The sequence below is a fragment of the Hypanus sabinus genome, chromosome 19 (genome assembly GCF_030144855.1).
Source record: "Hypanus sabinus isolate sHypSab1 chromosome 19, sHypSab1.hap1, whole genome shotgun sequence".
Classification (NCBI taxonomy): domain Eukaryota; kingdom Metazoa; phylum Chordata; class Chondrichthyes; order Myliobatiformes; family Dasyatidae; genus Hypanus; species Hypanus sabinus.
Genome location: NC_082724.1, coordinates 50,913,571 through 50,927,569, shown reverse-complemented (window position 1 = coordinate 50,927,569; position 13,999 = coordinate 50,913,571). Strand labels below are relative to the sequence as shown.

The 13,999-nt window shown below is 41.5% G+C and overlaps 1 protein-coding gene across 7 annotated transcripts in view; it reads left to right on the top strand.

Annotated features, from left to right (window-relative positions):
* The first annotated feature begins 64 nt into the window (after window positions 1–64).
* Window positions 65–13,999, top strand: part of setmar (SET domain and mariner transposase fusion gene) — a 180,158-nt gene continuing 166,223 nt past the window's right edge. For 6 of the 7 annotated variants that reach the window (XR_009506846.1, XR_009506841.1, XR_009506843.1 and 3 more), the window contains exon 1: window positions 183–322. Coding sequence is in view for 1 of the 7 variants with exons in the window: in XM_059944394.1 (XP_059800377.1) it covers window positions 194–322 (129 nt within the window). In the remaining 6 variants the exon portion in view is untranslated. Of the gene's footprint in view, window positions 323–13,999 lie in introns of all 7 variants that reach the window. The other variant, XM_059944394.1, reaches the window with a different exon arrangement.

Here is a 13,999-nt window from a genome sequence, read left to right as displayed (position 1 = left end):
GTAAAGGACAGCATGATTACTTGATTGGCACTGCTCACAGCCAATGAGCTTGCGGAGTGCGGAGAGGCGGGGGAAGACGCTTGGCGGATGGCGGGCCGGCATGCTGTGACCTCTGGTCGTGGAAGTAGCGGAGAGTCCGCGAGTCCAGTGAGAAACTGGACCTCCACTGTGTGTAGTTAAGAGTGTGAGGGTAATGGCCGCCTCTAGTGCCCTTGCAGCTGGCTTAGGCCGCGTCGTGACCTTTGACGTGTGCTGCGGCCTGGAGAACCTGCCAGTGCCAGTCATTAATGGAGTGGATGATGAGGGCTTGCCTCCCCTGCAGGTAGAGCAGCGTTTATTACACTTCCCAGGCCTTCTACACACGCACTAGTTCAACACATAAAATGCTGGGCTTAACGCAAAATATAGTTCTCCACTGCATTTATGCTACTTTTAAACAGATGGCAATGAAAGTTTGCATTTTTTTTTAGCGCAACGTACTTGAAACCTGAACGACAGGGCCAAAATCAACCATTTAGTTTTTAGATGACCTTTTTGTTATCCACCTAAATGTGGGAAATGCAAATGATATAACTTTTTAAAAATAGCTGGTTACATTTGTCGACGAAAGGTATGAAATGTTCATAATACAAATATAATAATAACTTCTTTATTGAGCACTTTTCATACAAACGTTGTAATTCAAAGTGCTTTACAACGGGATAAAGTGCCAAAATAAAACAAAAGACAAAATGATGTTTGTTAAAAGCAAGGTTAAATAAATGGGTTTTGACCTGTTATTTAAAAGTGTCACATGAGTCTGCATCCCTTATAGTTTCAAGTATTGGATTCCACAGTTTAGGACTGCAGTTGAAAGAAAAAGCTGTCCTGCCTTTTGAGGAAGTTCAAATTTAAGAGATGGGCAGAAGCACAGGTTGTCTTTCTATTGGTGTTACCAGACCAGCTGAGTGTTTCCAGCTTGTTTGTATGTCTGATCAACTTGGACTGGCTCTTGACAGGGTCATACCTCACCAATTCAAGCCAACTGTTGAAGCAATACATAAAGACTTAAGGGGTGATAGGGAAAAAATCCTTTACTCAGGTTAAACAGATAATCATGACTTGGTAACCTGATCTTCCCCCCCCCCCCCCCCCATTGGTCATCTCATCTGCATTTTGTGCCATTTCTTGTGAGAATATGAGAACAAAACAAGACTGGGTAATATTGATAGATAGGCCTATCAATGGATTTCACCCATTTTGGTCTATTCACTTTAGAAAGCTACCTTCTGAGAAGAGATTGTACATGTATGGGCACTATTTGAATGAAGATAGCAAATCTGCTACATGAAATAAGTGTGATAAGACAAGTGCCACATGTTCAAAATAATAAAAAGCAAATTCAGCACTGATTACCACCTGAAGTAAACTTCCAGATTGACTAGTGGGAATAAATATTCTACAGTGTTTTAAGAAAAATGGATTTGGACAATTGAGTTGTAGAGAGATAGAAAACAGTTGCAAGAAATATAGGGTTATGATAGCAGGGGATTTTAACTTCCCACATATTGACCGAGGCTCCTATACTGTTAAAGGATTGAATAGAATGGAGTTTGTCAGATATGTTCAGGAAAGTTTCCTTAACCAGCATGTAGAGGTTCCAACTAGAGAGAGTGCAATACTGGATCTCTTCTTAAGGAATGAGACAGGGCAGGCAACACAAACGTGCAGGAGAACACTCCAGTAATCATAATTCCATTAGCTTTAATATAGTTATGGAAAAGGATAGGACTGGTCTTCAGATTGGGATTCTAAGTTGGAGAAGGTCCAATTTCAAGGGAACTGGTAGGCATAGACTGGGATAGGTTATTGTCCTAATCACCAGGTGACTGTTTATTGTCTAGTCATGCGACATAACAGGATTCGTCGATACGCGGGTTTGCAAATCTTTCAATACACGTTTGACCTGGTAATTCTGCGTGTGAACATGTTCATTGTTTCCAGGTGACTACGAATCAAGCAGACCTATCTGGCAAAGAGATGCATGGTAAGCGGGAGGTTTATAAAAGTGAAATATTGAGAGTACAGAATCTGAATGTTCCTGTCAGGAAATAAAACGCAAAGATAATAGGTTTAGGGAATCTTGCTATTGGAGGATATTGAGGCCCTGGTAAAGGGAAATGATGTGTATATCAGTTATAGACAGTTAGAATTACTCTGGCAGACAAGATAAAGTTGATTCCCAAGGGTTACTATAGGTACGCTAGAGCAACATGATAGCAAGGGATAAGTTTGGTCCTCTTGAAGATCAGCGTTGTATGCATGGAGCCAAAGAATGGAGAAAATCTTAAAGAAATCTTTTGTATCTCTATTTACATGGGAGATGGACACAGGGACTAGAAGTGACGTAAAAGTGTAGTGAGGTTATGGGCCATTTCTAGATTACAGAAAGGGAGGTACTGGCTATCTAGAGGTGAATTAGGGGGTTAAATCCCCAGGGCCTGATGAGGTGCCCACAGACCTTGTGGCAGGCCAGTACAAAAATAGCAGGGGCCCTGGCAGAGATACTTAAAGTGTTCTAAGCCACTGGTGAGGTGGTGGAGCCCTAGAAGATAGCTAGTGTTATTCCATTGTTCAAGAAAGGCTGTAAGCATATGACGGCTGATGAGTGTGATTTCAGTAGTGGATAAATTATTTTGAAAGATATTCTACGGAACAGGATAATATAAGTATTTGATAGACAAGCTTGAATTAGGGATTGTCAACATGGCTTTATTTTTGGTAGGTTCTGTCTAACCAGTCTTACAGAGTTTATCACGAAGTTTACCGGGAGAGACAGTGAGGGAAAGGCAGTGGAAGTTGCCTACATGGACTTTAGCAAAGCCTTTGACAAAGTCCTGCATGGAAAGTTGGTCTATAAGGTTAAGCCGCTTGGCGTTCAGGATGAAGTAGTAATTAGATTCAGTGTTGGCTTAGTGGGAGAAGTGAGTGGTAGCAGATGCCTTTTTGACTGGAGGCGTGTGACTAGTGGAGTGCTAAAAGGATTGGTGCTGGGTATGTTGTTTGCCATCTGTATTAATGATCTGGATGATAATGTGGTAAACTGGATCAGCAAGCTTGTTAATTACACCAAGACTGGAAGCAAAGTGGGCAGTGAGGAGGGCTTTTGAGCTTCCAGTGGGATCTGGACCATCTGGAAAAATGGCAGATGGAATATAATGCAGCCAAGTGTGAGGTGTTTACTTGGGAGGACCAACAGGGTAGGTCTTACACAGCGAATAGCAGTGAACAGTGTGCGCTAGAACAAAGGGATCTGGGATACAGATCTGTAATTTCTTGAACATGGTCACGCAGGTAGGTAGAATCGTAAAAAGAGCTTTTTGGCCCACTGACCTTCATTAATAAAATTATTGACTACAGGAGTAGCACTTAGCTGGGCACTATTACAGCTCAGGGGGTGTTGGAGTTTGGAGTTCAATTCCGACATCATCTCTAATGGTTGCTCCCTGTGGAATTCCTGGGTTTCCTCTGTGTGTTCCTTTGTCCTCCCACAGTCCAAAGACGTGCAGGTTACTAGCTTAATTGCTCATTGCTAATTGTCTTGTGATTAGGCTAGGGTTAAGTCTCCGGTTTCTGGGCGGTGCAGCTCGAAAGCTATAAGGACCGATTCTGTGCTGTGTCTCTAATTAAACTAAATAAATACAATTAAGTTTAGAGATACAGCATGGAACAGGCCCTTCTAACCCATCAATTTAACTCTAGCCTCATCACAGGACAATTTACATTGACTAATTAACCTGTGAACTGCTATGTCTTTGGACTGTGGGAGGAAGCTGGAGCACCTGGAATTACACTGCGAACTCCATTGCCCCGAGCTGTAATAGTGCCGCGCTGTTATGCTACTGTGGTATCATTCAGATGGTAATCTTGATGTTATAGCCACTAAGACAGCAAATAAAAATTGATTTGCCAGCTATCTTAAAGCTGCCACATAGAGCAAGGGTTCCCAACCTGGGGTCCACGGACTTCTCAGTAAATGGTAAAGCTTCATGTCATAAAGAAGGTTGGGAACCCTAACCTAGAGGAAACAAGACCTCTCTGTCACTGGACAAGAGTTGGCCCAAAGCGTTGACCGTACTCTTTGCCATTGACGCTGCCTGGCCTGCTGAGTTCCTCCAGCATTTTGTATGTGTTGCTTGGATTTCCAGCATCTGCAAATTTTTTTGTCTTTATTTTATTCATTACTGTATGGTGGTTTTGAAGATAACAAAGTGTTGGCCAATAGAAGTGATTTGGTGCAATGTACGTTTACATTATTCAGTGCCTTTGATTCCTCTGACTGAGTGTGTAACAGGCTTTGATCAGTTGAATGATATTTGGCTGTGCTAACTGTCAAAAAAGTAAACATAACTAATTAACAGAAATCTTCTAATGTTGTGCCTAAAGTTTTAAGAAGTGTACCAACTGCTAAAGAGAACAAGCTTTTCTTTGTTAGCTGTATTTAAACCAGTCCTTATCTTAGAAACGGGTAGCAGTTGATGAAGGATTTGAAGCAATAAAAATTGTCGCACAACTGTGCTTCCTAATGCCTAGTTCAAGGGTCGGCAACCCGCGGCTCCGGAGCCGCATGCGGCTCTTTGATCTCTGTGCTGCGGCTCCCCGTAGTTTGTTAGTTTTTGAAATGTAATTCAAAATTTGAAGATTATGGTGATCTTGTACAATCTAAAAACGTTGTGGAGACCCCATTTCCTGGCACATCCAAACCGGCTCACAATTAGCCACCGTTCCGGCTAAGGGAGATAGCCTACGGGGGTTTGTGAGTACATGTCTTTTGGAGCATCCGCGCCCACGGGGACGGGTTGAGGAGGCTTTAAATCAAGGCTGTTTAGTTCGAATAAAGTTACATTTGACTGTAGTGTCTTTATTTTAGCGCTGCGTGTAGCGCTACACCGCTACAATGTGTTTTTTATCGCTATTAATATACATCACCACTGCCAATGCCTGACACCCGCCAGTGCGCGTTTTCTTTTAATTCTTCGATCCAAGGTAGGCTACCTATGGAGTAACCTTCAACCCAACGTCTTTTTTTCAGAGTTCAAAATGTTTTTGTTGCATGCAGAAATGTAATTTCGTTTTCTCTGCAGGAGTTCATCAATTTCATAAATGCAACACATTATAGTTTGTTTATACATAGCATAAGGGCAAAAAAAACCGTTGTATGCAGTGTTATTTCATCTTAAATGTCAAACGGGTTTTGTGGCTCCCAGTGTTTTCTTTTCTGTGGGAAATGGGTCCATATTGGCTCTTTCAGTGATAAACGTTGCCGACCCCTGGCCTAGTTTGAAACAGCTTAATCTCTGGAGATAATTGTTTTCAAGCTGGATGTGAGAGGAGGATTTGGAAAAACAGTTGAAGGTGGGGTTTAAAGAAAGAAGCGTGAAACTGCATTGTGCCAACAGGATCAATGAATGTTCAGCTACCAGTTGTTGAACAGAAAGATGGCTCGTAAGCCTCTGGAATTCACTTCTTCAAAGCAGAGTCTTTGACTATTTTTAAGGCAGATTCAGATTCTGAATGGGCATGGGCAGAGATATTACACAGGCATGTAGCTTTAAGATCAAATCCTGCTTCTCATTTATATGTTCATTTGATACACATAGCAAAACAGACTTTAGTCAAGTGCGCTGAGAACTCTGGAGCACTTTCAAGGACTCCACAAGTCACGTTCTCAGTTTGTTTTTATTTGCACAATTTGTCTTTTGCACATTGGTTGTTGATCTTTGATTATATAGAGCTTTTCGTAAATTCTATTACCGTATTTTAAAAAAAAATTTTGTATAAATGCCTATCAGAAAATGAATTTCAAGGTAGTGGCACATATGTACCTTGATAATAAATTTACTTTACTTTGACCTTGAAAGTGGAGGGTGGTGATCTATAAGGATGAAGATCCTGAACTTGATTTATTAGGGCAGACAGTCTGAAGGTTGATGACAGTCAATGAGGTAGGTGAGCAGGTCTCTTTGTTGGTCGGATTCTGGGCTGTGGAGTTTTGTTGGGTTGAAGTTCAAGTGTTGAACAAGGAAGATTCAGAACATTGAAGTGAAAATTCATGAATAAAAATTTCAACAGTGGGGAGAGTGAGTTAGGAACAGAGATAAACAGTTCTTCAAATGGTGCAAAACCAGATGTAGGATTTAGACTGTCAAACTGAAGCATTAAATTCTTTAGCAGCCAAGCTTCAGGTAGTGTGGTAAAGGGGAAACTGAATTTTGGAGCTGTAGTTTCAAGGCAATTGTTTAGCCCAGTACTGCACTTGGTTCCATTGACCTAAAACAGAAAGATAATGAGTGGTAGATATTAGTTTTCTTTCCCAATCAGTAGAACAGTGACAGATATTTTTAGCTCAAGTTGAAGATTAAGTGATATGTCATGGCCAGCATCAGACACAAGATGGGGCTAAATGCCACGTATCATAGTTTCAGTACCAAAGTAAACATTACTAGAATTGTTTGTATCTCTTAAGACATAGAGTGGACATGGAAAGAATGTTTTCAATACTGTGGGAATTGAGGACTAGAGTACATGGCCTCAGAAGAAAAGAAGTCCCTTTAGACTAGAGATGAGGAGGAATTTATTTAACTAAAGGGTGGTAAATCAAAGTTCAAAGTAAATTTATTATCGAAGTACATATGTGTCACCATATACGACTCTGAGATTAGTTTTCTTGCAGGCATTTACAACAAAGAAATATAATAGAATCATTGAAAACCTACAGAAACAAGTAGTGACAAACAACCAATATGTAAAAGAAGACAAATACTGGTAACAATAATAAATTGATTAATACTGAGAAGATGAATTGTAGAGTCCTTGAAAGTGAGTCCATAGGTTGTGGAATCAGCTCAGTATTAAAATGAGTGAAGTTATGTCCCTGGATCAGGAGTCTAATAGTTGAAAGATAATAACTGTTCCTGAACTTGTTGGTGTGGCCCAGAGGCTCCTGTACTTTCTCCCTGATGGCAGCAGCAAGAAGACAACATAGCCTGGATGGTGGGGGTCCTTAATGATGGATGCTGCTTTCTTGTGGCAGTGCTCCTCATAGATGTGCTCAGTGGTGGGGAGAGCTGTATCCACTATTTTTTGTAGGTTTTTCTGTTTTTGGGCATTGGTGTTTCCATACCGGACTATAATAGAACCAGTCAAAATATTCTCCATTGTGCAACTATAGAAGCTTTTCAAAGTTTTATATGATATGCTGAATCAGCACGAACTGCTAAGAAAGAGTTGCTGCCATGGCTTCTTTGTAATGACGCTTGCATGCTGGTCCCAGGATAGATTGTTTGGAATTTAAAGTTACTGACCCTCTCCATCTCTGATCCCTTAATAAAAACTGGCTCATGAACCTGCAGTTTCTTCCTCCTGCAGTTAGTAATCAGCTCTTTGGCTTTGTTGACATTGAGTGAGATGTTGTTGTGGCACCATTCAATCAGATCTTCAGTCTCCCTCCTAAGTGCCAATTTTTCATCTTTTATTCCATATACCATGTAGCAAATGCCACATACCTTAATTTCAGTATCAAACTAAACACTTCCTAGAATTGTATTTTATCTCTTAATGTCTTAACATGTTATTAAGGAAAACAGTAAATACATAATAAACTATCTATATGAGGTGCCCTCTCTAACCAGAAAAAAATAATGCTGAATAGTTAAAGAATGCAAGAATATTCTCCATCCATCCAGTGCTCTGATCTAACCATATAACAATCACAGCACGGAAACAGGCCATCTTGGCCCTCCTAGTCTGTGCCGAACCCTTAATCTCACCTAGTCCCACCTACCCGCACTCAGCCCATAATCCTCCACTCCTTTCCTGTCCATATACCTATCCAATTTTACCTTAAATGACACAACTGAACTGGCCTCTACTACTTCTACAGGAAGCTCATTCCACACAGCTATCACTCTTTGAGTAAAGAAATACCCCCATGTGTTTCCCTTAAACTTCTGCCCCCTAACTCTCAAATCATGTCCTCTGGTTTGAATCTCCCCTACTCTCAATGGAAACAGCCTGTTCACGTCAACTCTATCTATCCCTCTCAAAATTTTAAATACCTCGATCAAATCCCTCCTCAACCTTCTACGCTCCAATGAATAGAGACCTAACTTGTTTAATCTTTCTCTGTAACTTAATTGCTGAAACCCAGGTAACATCCTAGTAAATCGTCTCTGCATTCTCTCTAATTTATTGATATCTTTCCTATAATTCGGTGACCAGAACTGCACACAATATTCCAAATTTGGCCTTACCAATGCCTTGTACAACTTTAGCATTACATCCCAACTTCTGTACTCAATGCTTTGATTTATAAAGGCCAGCGTTCCAAAAGCCCTCTTCACCACCCTATCTACATGAGACTCCACTTTCAGGGAACTGTGCACAGTTATTCCTAGATCTCTCTGTTCCTCTGCATTCCTCAATGCCCTACCATTTACTCTGTATGTTCTATTTGGATTATTCCTGCCAAAATGTAGAACCTCACACTTCTCAGCATTAAACTCCATCTGCCAACGTTCAGCCCATTCTTCTAACTGGCATAAATCTCCCTGCAAGCTTTGAAAATCCACCTCATTATCCACAACACCTCCTACCTTAGTATCATCGGCATACTTACTAATCCAATTTACCACCCCATCATCCAGATCATTTATGTAAATTACAAACAACATTGGGCCCAAAACAGATCCCTGAGGCACCCCGCTAGTCACCGGCCTCCATCCCGATAAACAATTATCCACCACTACTCTCTGGCATCTCCCATCTAGCCACTGTTGAATCCATTTTATTACTCCAGCATTAATACCTAACGACTGAACCTTCTTAACTAACCTTCCATGTGGAACTTTGTCAAAGGCTTTGCTGAAGTCCATATAGACTACATCCACTGCCTTACCCTCGTCAACATTCCTCGTAACTTCTTCAAAAAATTCAATAAGGTTTGTCAAACATGACCTTCCACGCACAAATCCATGCTGGCTACTTCTAATCAGATCCCGTCTATCCAGATAATTATAAATACTATCTCTAAGAATACTTTCCATTAATTTACCCACCATTGATGTCAAACTGACAGGTCTATAATTGCTAGGCTTCCTTCTAGAACCCTTTTTAAACAATGGAACCACATGAGCAATACGCCAACCCTCCGGCACAATCCCCGTTTCTAATGACATATTAAAGATCTCCGTCAGAGCTCCTGCTATTTCTACACAAACTTCCCTCAAGGTCCTGGGGAATATCCTGTCAGAACCCGGAGATTTATCCACTTTTAAATTTCTTAAAAGCGCCAGTACCTCCACCTCTTTAATTGTCATAGGTTCCATAACTTCCTGACTTGTTTCCCACACCTTAGACAATTCAATATCCTTCTCCTTAGTGAATACCGAAGAGAAGAAATCATTCAAAATCTCTCCCATCTCCTTCGGTTCCACACATAGCTGACCACTCTGATTCTCTAAGGGGCCAATTTTATCCCTCACTATCCTCTTGCTTTTAATATAACTGTAGAAACCTTTCGGATTTACTTTCACCTTATTTGCCAAACCAACCTCGTATCTTCTTTTAGCTTTTCTAATCTCTTTCTTAAGATTCCTTTTACATTCTTTATATTCCTCGAGCAATTCCTTTACTCCATGCTGCCTATATCTATTGTAGACATCCCTCTTTTTCTGAACCAAATTTCTAATATCCCTTGAAAACCATGGTGCTCTCAAACCTTTAACCTTTCCTTTCACCCTAACAGGAACATTAATATTCTGTACCCTCATAATTTCACCCTTAAATGACCTCCATTTCTCTATTACATCCTTCCCATAAAACAACTTGACCCAATCCACTCTCTCTAAATCCCTTCGCATCCCCTCAAAGTTAGCCTTTCTCCAATAAAAAATCTCAATTCTAGGTCCAGTCCTGTCCTTCTCCATAATTATATTGAAGCTAATGCTATTGTGATCACTGGACCCGAAGTGCTCCCCAACACATACATCTGTCAGCTGACCTATCGCATTCCCTAACAGGAGATCCAACACTGCCCCATCTCTAGTCGGTACTTCTATGTATTGTTGCAAAAAACTATCCTGCACACATTTCACAAACTCTAAACCATCCAGCCCTTTTACAGAATGAGCTTCCCAGTCTACGTGTGGAAAATTAAAATCTCCCACAATCACCACCTTGTGTTTACTACAAATATCTGCTATCTCCTTACACGTTTGCTCTTCCAACTCACGCGCCCCATTAGGTGGCCTATAATACACTCCTATCAGTGTTACTGCACCTTTCCCATTCTTCAATTCCACCCAAATGGCCTCCCTAGAGGAGCTCTCTAATCTATCCTTCCAAAGCACCGCCATAAGATTTTCTCGGACAAGCAATGCAACACCTCCTCCTCTGGCCCCTCCTACTCTATCACACCTGAAGCAACTAAATCCAGGAATATTTAGTTGCCAATCACACCCTTCCTGCAACCATGTTTCACTAATAGCTACAACATCATAATTCCAGGTATCAATCCACGCTTTAAGCTCATCCACCTTTCTTACAATGCTCCTAGCATTAAAATAGATACATTTAAGATACTCTCCATCTCCTCCTCTCTTTCCATCCCTAACAATGCATTCAAATTTATTATCCTTTTCTTTCTTCTCCCCTACATCTTCGGGCTGAGCGCATCCCTTCTCCATCACCTGCCTTTCCTCCCTCACACACTGTCTATTTACTTGCTCCACTGGTGAACTAACCTCCCCTCCCATAGTCTCCTCAAATTGTCTCCCGCCCCCCCATCTTACTAGTTTAAAGTCCGCCCTGTAGCCCTAGCAAACCTCCCCGCTAGGATATTGGTCCCCCCACGATTCAAGTGTAACCCGTCCTTCTTGAACAGGTCACTCCTGCCCCAGAAGAGGTCCCAATGATCCAGAAACTTGAATCCCTGCCCCCTGCTCCAATCTCACAGCCACGCATTCATCCTCCACCTAATTCTATTCCTACTCTCACTGTCGCGTGGCACAGGCAGTAATCCCGAGATTACTGCCTTTGCGGTCCTTCTTCTTAACTGCCTTCCTAACTCCCTATACTCTCGTTTCAGGACCTCTTCCCCTTTCCTTCCTTATGTCATTGGTACCTACATGTACCACGACCTCTGGCTCTTCACCCTCCCACTTCAGGATATCTTGGACGCGATCAGAAACGTCCCGAACCCTGGCACCAGGGAGGCAAATTACCATCCGGGACTCCCGGTCACCTCCACAGAAACGCCTGTCTGAGCCCCTGACTATTGAGCCCCCTATTACTATGGACCTCTTTCTTCTAACCCTACCCTTCTGAGTTACAGGGCTGTCCTCTGTGCCGGAGGCTCGGCCACTGTCACTCCCACCAGGTAGGCTGTCCCCCCCAACAGTACTCAAACATGAGTACTTATTGTCAAGGGGTACAGCCACTGGGGTACTCTCTAGTACCTGCCTCTTCCCCTTCCTGACTGTAACCCACCTATCTGCCTCCCGTGTGATATTTCACAATTTTTCATAAAATATATGACTTTCAGTTGAGATCAACAATGGGGCTGTTGTTGAGTGGCTTTGTGAGACAACCCATTAATCACCATTCCTTATCCCAAAAGGCAATGGTGAAGTGTCTAGGGTTTGATGACTAAGACCTGTGATGAGTAAAAGATGGAGGGCTATGACAGCTTTAACCCAAAGAAGTGGTGGTGGGGGGAGGGTTCAGAGAGTCTGGAAGTTTAATGTAGCAACAGCAGAAAAGTCTCTGAAAAGAAAATGTGGCAGTGATGAGAAGCTACTAGTATATAGAATGCATCTGACTTTCCAGAGAAAGGTAAAATTCACACATGTAGAGCTCATTGCAGTGTAATTCATTGTATTGTACTTGCACTTGTTAATGTATACTTAAAAAAAGTTTGCCTTCAAGAATAAGGAGTATTTGTATTTATATCACATCTCCCAAAATATAACAGAGGGATAGGTTACTGTGATGCAGAACCTTGATTCGAAACATCGACCATTTCTTTCCCTTCATAGTTGCTGCCTGGCTTGCTGAGTTTCTCCAGATTGTTATGATCATTCGGTATCACTTTTATGTTCAGGAATCTGCTTTGGCTCAGTTGGTAGCATTCTCTTCTCTGAATCAATGGATCTGAGTTCAAGCCCCACTGCAGGTGTTGATCACAAATTGTGTAACTGCAAAAATGTTTTATCATTGTAGTCTTTTAGATGAGCTGTTCAACTGTGGCTTCAATTGCACTGAAGAAGATGACTACTCTTTTGATGAAGAATAAAGGAGTTCCCTGGACAGTACTAATCCCTTGATGAACATTCCTAAAATTGATTATTTGATCATTATGATGCTGCTATTTACAAGAGCTTGTCAGATTGGCTGCTGCGTTTCCCATATTGTGTTGGTGTATCATCTTTAAGAGTAAAAGCTGTAGAGCTACAAATGGGAAATAAAAACAGAAAATAGTGGAAATTCTCAGCAGGTCAGGCAACAACTGTGGAGAGAATAACCGTGTTAAACCTTCTGGTTGATGACCTTTTGTAGAACTTCTTTCTACAGAAGCGCTTGACCCACTCAGCATTTCTCTCATTTTCTGTTCTTTTTTGTTTCACTGGCTGTAAAACACATCTTGGGATATTTTGAGTTGTGAAAGATGCTATATAATTGCAAGTGGCATTTAGGTTGTTGACTTGAGTTGTGCAAGGAATACAGAAGGAGGAAGTTTGGCAGTGCTAGGGATTTCTCTTTCAAAATGTGATTTTTAAAATTGACCTGATGATGGAATATTAAACCAGATAGATTCCTGATGTAACAAAAATTTAAAAACGTCATCACTATCTTTTTCCCTCCAGTCCTCCTGTTTTGGTCAGAAGTTTGTTGGAGGAGGTTGTTCTGGTGCTTGAGAGATTTGCCTTCATCCAGCTGTTATACCTTCACCCTAATGGCTTCTAATCAAACCTGATAGGCTGGGCTATGGAGGGTTTGCACATTGTGACAATATAAATCAGTTTCTATTCTTTCTATCATATAGTGCAATGGAAGGAAGGAGAGAGTATAAACAAACCAGGGAGGGGAAATAGTGTAAACTGGAGCACAGAGAGAACAAATTAATGGAGGGAAAGGAAAACCAGAAAAACACATAGAGAGTGTTCAGGTCAGCCACTAATGTACAATGTCCCAGATATTCTTGTGTACCAGATAATTATTGTAGGCTGGTGGTTGCAATGGGATACTAAAGACCGTATGTCACACTGGGGTAACACACATAAAATGACAGAGGAATTCAGCAGGTCAGGCAGCATATATGGAGAAGAATAAACAGTCGATGTTTTGGTCTGAGACCCTTCATCAGGACTCTGATTGTAAACTAGGTTTCTGCTGCAAAATTCATTTATACTTGATGCCTAAGGCAGAGTATATAATATATAGGCACCTGTTGGTTTTGAGAGATCATGGATTTGCGCCCTGGTGCAAGGGCGCAGGCCTGGGCAGGGTTGAATGGGAGACCAACAGTTGCCCATGCTGCAAGTCTCCCCTCTCCACGCCATCGATGTTGTCCAAGGGAAGGGCAAAGGCCAATACAGCTTGGCACCGGTGTTATCAATGTGTGGTTAAGTGCCTTGCGCAAGGACACAACACACTGCTTTGGCGGAGGCTCAAACTAGCGACCTTCAGATCACTAGACCAATGCCTTAAGCACTTGGACACACAGCATATAAGTGTTCAGGGATTTAGAAAATGTACTGCCTGTGGTTGAAAGTCCAGAGAAAAATTGTAAGAGTAATGTCATGTGATTAAATATTTTGTAATTAGCTCGGTACTCTTATCATGATTAAGGAACAGATTATATTCTGTAATTAAATTTGAAATTCCCTGATTTGCCCTTGAATAAACTAATGGAATTGGTGGAGGAGGGTGGGCTAGCAGCTGTAAGGCAATAGAGTCATAC